The sequence below is a fragment of the Belonocnema kinseyi genome, chromosome 4, assembly GCF_010883055.1.
Source record: "Belonocnema kinseyi isolate 2016_QV_RU_SX_M_011 chromosome 4, B_treatae_v1, whole genome shotgun sequence".
Taxonomy (NCBI): domain Eukaryota; kingdom Metazoa; phylum Arthropoda; class Insecta; order Hymenoptera; family Cynipidae; genus Belonocnema; species Belonocnema kinseyi.
The window spans coordinates 27,380,675-27,387,018 of NC_046660.1; the positions used below are offsets into that span (position 1 = coordinate 27,380,675).

A 6,344-nucleotide genomic window follows, 5' to 3' on the forward strand; every position below is an offset into this window, starting at 1 on the left:
ATTACAATTTACAATTACAATTTACAATTACAATTTACAATTACAATTTATAATTACAATTTACAATTACAATTTACAATTACAATTTACAATTACAATTTATAATTACAATTTACAATTACAATTTACAATTACAATTTACAATTACAATCACAATTTACAATCACAATTTACAATCACAATTTACAATTACAATTTACAATTACAATTTACAATTACAATTTACAATTACAATTTACAATTACAATTTTCAATTACAATTTACAATTACAATTTACAATTACAATTTAAGATTGTTGGAAACTTGCTTTTTTGTTTGAACTTAACTGCTTTTATATTGACATTGAAATATATTTTTTTAAATTAGATAAATAAAAATATATCTTAAGACCAAAATTAATCACTTTGGTTGAAAATTCGTTTTTGTTATTGAGAATTCAGCAATTTGCTTCAAATTTGGTGCCTTCGTAAAAAATAATTCTTGATTGAAAATTTATCTTTTTGGTTTGAAAACTTCTTTTTCCCCTTAGAATTAATTGTTAAATGAAGAATTGAACTATTCCATTTTTAGATGATTAAATATCTTTTTTAATTGAAAATGAAATACCTTATTTTAAAGTTAGTTTAGTTAATAGAAAATTCGTTTCTTTTGTTAGAAAATAACATTTTTTGGTAGAAAGTTAATCTTCTTGGTTGAAATCACATACTCTTGTCTTGTTTTGTTAAAAATTCAACTTTTCAGTTTCAGAATTCCACAATCAAAGACCCACAATTTTGTTAAAGTTTTATGTATTTTGTTAAAAGTTCATCTTTTTGGTAGAAAATTTATCTTGACGATAGAAAATTAATTTTTTAAACTGCAAATTGAACGATTTAGGTTTTTTATTGAAACTTTAGTTTTTTGGTTAAAAACTCACCTCTTTTGTAGAAAATTTAACTAATTCTTTGAAAAATTGTTTTTGTTTGGATAAATAGGAATTTTTGAAAATCAAAATTTAATTACACTTTTTTTGTTTACAAACGTATCGTTTATAAGCTGAACATTTATTTTTCGAATAGAAAACTTATCCACTTTGTTAAAAATTCCCGTTCCTGGAAATAAAATTAAACTGTTCTATCGAAATAGCGTCTTTTTTGTTTTTTGTTTAATTTAACTTGTTGAAAGTCCTGCATCCAAAATTTGAAAAATTTTAAACCCTGCAGGAAAAAACGAGATTGGATTTGATCTCCAACATAGAAATCTCAACAGCGAATGAAATGCATCCGGAATTTTTGGACCAGAACGTCTCATGGAAAACTTTGACGTCGACATCAAATTACTACAAACAGAAAATCTTTGACTTAGAAACTGACTGTTATGCGGGACTGAATAAGATTAGATACAAATTCATGGAATCCTTGCAAGCCTTTGAGGACACGCTCGACCTGGCGGAACTTTCCTACAAGAAAAGAGAAGAAATATCAAATTTTCAGGATCAACTCACTGGGAGAAAATTTCACAGAACCGAAGAAAGTTTTCAAAGAGAAAATAAAATTCTTACTTGCCTCTATAAGTCTCCCGCTCGTTGCAAGTACGTTTTGAATATCAACAACCAAGATTTTTATCTTGTAATTTCTTAAAACTAATTAGAGTTTACAAAAAAAATTTGTAGACATTTAATATGGTAAACAAGCCGTGAAAGCGTCCTTACCCCCCTCCCTAAATTCCTCTACTTCCCCTACTCTTGCTTCATCACTCGCCCCGCTTTCCCAAACTTCTCATCTCTAATGCTCCCTCTCCTCGCTTCTCCAACCCTGACTTCCTCTCCCCTGCTAAACCTCATATCTAATGATTTCCCCTAATTTCCCTCACTCTAAATTCCCCTCATCTAAGCTATGCTGATTTCCCCGCACTTCTTCTGCTTATTCGTTCCCTTAGTTTTCCACACTTTCTCTGCTTTCATCATCGACATTCCCAGTTTTCCCCTCACCAATTCCCCATCATTCACTTTACTTCCCCTAATACCCCTATAATCCCCTCTCCACCGTTACTCTCTTTTCCCCTATTTTTATCTAATTTATACTTATTTCCCCTCACTACCCCTACTTTCCTTCCCATTATTCCGTCTAACTTCAACTTCTTGCCCTCCACTTATTTCCCCTTATTTTTACAACCTTACCACCCCTCATTTCACCTACTTTTCTTTATCTTATTTTTCATTCTTTCACCTAAGTGCTGCTTTCTCATGTCCTTTTCATCATCTGCTTTCCCTACCCCCATTTTCTCTCACTTTCCTTTCTTTCTCTTATCTGATTTTCCCTTACTTTACATATTTTCTCTCCTATATTTCCCCTCTTATCCCTCACTTTCTCTTTTTCTTGTTTCCTGTGACAACCCGCAAGTTCTGATTCCATATTTTCCTTCACTTTCCCTATGTTCCTCACTACCCTCCTTCTCACTTAACCCTATACTGTGTTTTACCCAACTTTTTTATTCTGTGTTCTCAAGCTCTCACCTATCCTGACCTAATCTTCCTCATTTCTAATCATTTACCATCCTTTTGTTTACTTCCCCTACTTCCTTTTCCTATTTTGCCATACTTCTCTTTTCGTCATTGCTTATTTCTTTCCCTAGTTCTCCAACTCACACTTCCTCTACTTCAACTCCCCTCATTTCAACTCACTACCCCTACTTTAAATTATTTTCCCTACTTCCTCTAACTAAATTCCCCTTATTGCTGCTACTTCTTCTCAACAATTTTATCCCATTTATCCTCATTCTTTTTAACAATTTCACATTGTTTTCCCTATCCCCTTACATTTCAATCCTCTAAGTTTCACTAATTTCCCCGCACTTCCCCTGTTCATCTCTTTCCTTATTTTTCCACACATTGTGTACTTTTATCACGCTGATTTCCTATTTCTTCCACTCACCAATTTTCCCTGATTCCCTCACTTTCTCCAAATAATTTTTCCTACTATCTCCCACCAATTTTTCCTCATTTTCCATACTACCCCTACTTTCTTTCACCTTGTTTTCCTTCATTTTAACTACTTTTCCGACCCCTCATTTCCCCCATTTTTTCCTCAAAACCCTTACTTTTCCTTGCTTCATGACCCCTTGAAAACTCTACTATCCTATCCCTCATTTCCCCTCAATTCTCCTCTTTAGAAAAATAATACAACAGGCCACCCTGACGTTTTTTTAGGAATTTCTACTCGGGGATATAAAACCCTAATATTATCACTTTTCTGACGTAATATTTGAAAAATATTAAAAATGAACTTTAATACTCATTTAATCTACTATTTTTAAGTTTACAAATAATTAAAATTTCTATTTAATAATCACAGGTTTCACAGTTCACACACTTTTTCCTGTACCTGTATTTTAGTTCGAAAATTCAACTATTTTGGTAGAAATTTCAATAATTTTTTTTTAATGAATTTTTTTGTTTAAAATTTGACTTTGGTTTAAAGCTAATTCTTTTACTTTAAAGATTCTACTATTATATTTTTGGCTAAGAAATTTTTTTTATCTTGATTAAACAATTAATTATTTTGTTTCAAATGTAATTATTTCGTTAAAAAATTATCCTTGGCTGAAAATGTAGCTAATTGTATAATTTTCAGTTGGAAATTTGCTTCTGTTAAAAATCAAACTATTTCATTGAAAATTCATAATTTTGTCTACAGAATTATCATATTATTTAAAAATTCATTTTCTTGATTGAATATTTAACTATTTTGAAAAAAATCCATTGTTTTCAGTTAAAACATAATTTTTCATGTTAATTTATGGTAAAGTTGATCATTTTGGTTAAAAATTAATTTCATTATTTGGAGAATGAACTTTTTTTTTTAAATTCGTTTTTGTTCAAAAATTAATTTTTTCAATAGAAAATTTAATTATTCTATTTTTGGTTTAAGTGTTTCGTTCGCGGTAAAGAATTCATGTTTTTTTTTAATTGATCTATCTTGGTAGGAAATAAATGTTTTTGGTAAAATGTCCCTTTTTTGTTTTGTTGAAATTTACCTTCTAAAGTAAAACATTCAATTATTCTGTTGAAAATTTGTAATTTTTGTAGATAATATGTATTTTTAGTTAACATTTATTTTTTATTTAATCTTATTTTGGTTAAAAATTAATTTTTTTGGAAAATAAAACTATTTTGTCAACATATTCGTTGTTTTTGTTTTAAAATTACTTAATTGATTGAAAATTTCACTTTTCTATTTTTGTTTTACGTGTGTGGTTTGTAGTAGAAAATTTATGTATTTTGTTAAAAATTTATCTGTCGTGGTAGGGAATTAATTTTTTTGGGTTAATAATTCTTTTTTTTATTAATTTATCTTTTTTAGCAGAAAATGTTAGTATATTGTTAAATTTTTTTTATTTTTTGCAGATAATCAATATTTATAGTTAAAATTTTTTTTTACAAAAATTCATTTTGTTTCAAAATCTATTTCTTTTGTTGAAAATTGAAATGTTATGTCAAAAATGTTATTGTTTTTTTTTAATTCAGTTTTTTATTGAAAATTTAACTATTCTATTTTTGTTTAACTGTATCTTTTGAAGTCTAAGATTTATGTATTTCTAAAAAATTTTATCTTTCTTCGTACGAAATTTATGTTTTTCGTCAAAAATTTTTTGTTGTTGTTAAAATTGATCTTTTTTAGTAGAAACTTCAAGTATTTTGTTAAAAATTTGTAAGTTTTTGTAGATAATAAATATTTTTAGTTGACAATTTTTTTTAGTGAAAATTTCTTTTGGTTTAAAATCAATTTCTTTTGTTCAAAGGTGAACTATTTTGTTAAAAATTCGTTGTGTTTGGTTCAAACTTAATCTTAACTGAAAATTTAACTATTATATTTTTGATAAAAATAGATCGATTTGGCTGAAATGTCAAGTATCTGGTTGAACATTCATGTATTAAGTTAAAAATTTGATAGTATCTGTCTAAAATTAATCAACTTGGTTAAAACTTTTCTTATGACCGAAAACGTATCTTCTTTAGTTGAAATATTCCTTTTTTCGAAAAGTGAACTACTTCGTTAAAAAAATTGTCTATTTAATAGGAAATTCATATTTTTTATTAATAATGTATTTGCTTTCTTTGGAAATTTTATTTTTTTAAATTAAATATAATAACTGAGAATTAAACTTTTCCATTTTTTTCTGAAATTGATCTTTTTTCGTTAAAAATGTATACATTTTGTAAAAAATTCTTTTTTCTTAGTGAAAAATTCATTAATAATTTGTTTATGATATCTAACCGGTTCTAAAATTGATCTGAAAGTGTTTCTCGATCCATACCTTCAAGTAATCCCTTTTAAACTCATTCGTTGTTTCCTAAATAATTTTTGACAAATTATTATTGAGGTCATACTGTGGGTTGAGACTGATTTAAAGACATTAAACTATATAGGAGGGAAACTAATTTACAAAAGGAAAATCCAAGTAATTTTAAAATGAAAGTGGATGATTTATTGCGAGTGAGGTGGGTGGTCTAGTTGTGGGCACGGTGATGGGGGAGAGGGTCCTTGGTTCAGTGATCCCAGATCTGAAACGAGACGTGGTCCAATTCTATGACACGTCTATGTCCGTGCGAATATGGTAGGAGACGATATAAATGCCTGGGTTGCGCGCGCAACCCATTTCTCCTCTTCTGAATTTGAAAACTCGAAGGTGCACGATTGCCTGTCGGAACACTTCGGCGGTTCTATTTATATCTCTATTTGTTTCGAAATAAAATGAAGAGATTGGGATTTTAATATTTCCAGATTTCGGTGCTGGGCTGGCGTTTCTCGTGATTTGAATACTTCGCGCGCCTCTTTAATGCGTGTATTTTGAGGTTACGTTACTTCAAGTATAAAATATAAATTATATAAATATTAATACTATTATATATATTATTAATTATACGATTATAATTATGTTATATTATAATAGTCTTACTTAAATCTTGATCCGCATTTGAAAGAAATTAAAGAAATTATTTTGTTAAAAATGTAACTATTTTGTAAAAAAGTCCTCTTTTCTATCAAAAATTCAACTAGTTTGTTAAAATTTTTATTTCTTTTATTTGAAGGTTCATCTCTTTCGTTGAAAATACATTTTTGAAACTGACAATTAATCTATACCATTTTTGGTTATAAAATCATGTATTTTGTTAACAATTCTTCTTTCTTTGTAGAAATTAAATTGCCTTATGGAAAATTTATACTTTTTGATTAAAAATTACATTTTTCGGTTGAACATTTGTTAATATTTTTTGGTTGCAAAGTCGTTTTGTTTTAAATGCAACTATATTGTTAAAAATTAAAATCATAATTTTTGGGTGGAAAATTCGATTATTCACTTA

The 6,344-nt window shown here is 28.0% G+C and overlaps 1 protein-coding gene across 3 annotated transcripts in view; it reads left to right on the forward strand.

The window, feature by feature from the left end:
- The window catches only part of LOC117171621, a 12,544-nt gene that overhangs the window by 2,511 nt on the left and 3,689 nt on the right, over window positions 1-6,344 (forward strand). For all 3 annotated transcript variants that reach the window (XM_033359092.1, XM_033359093.1, XM_033359096.1), the window contains exon 4: window positions 1,204-1,571. In XM_033359092.1, coding sequence (XP_033214983.1) covers window positions 1,204-1,571 — 368 coding nt within the window. The remainder of the gene's footprint in view (window positions 1-1,203; window positions 1,572-6,344) is intronic.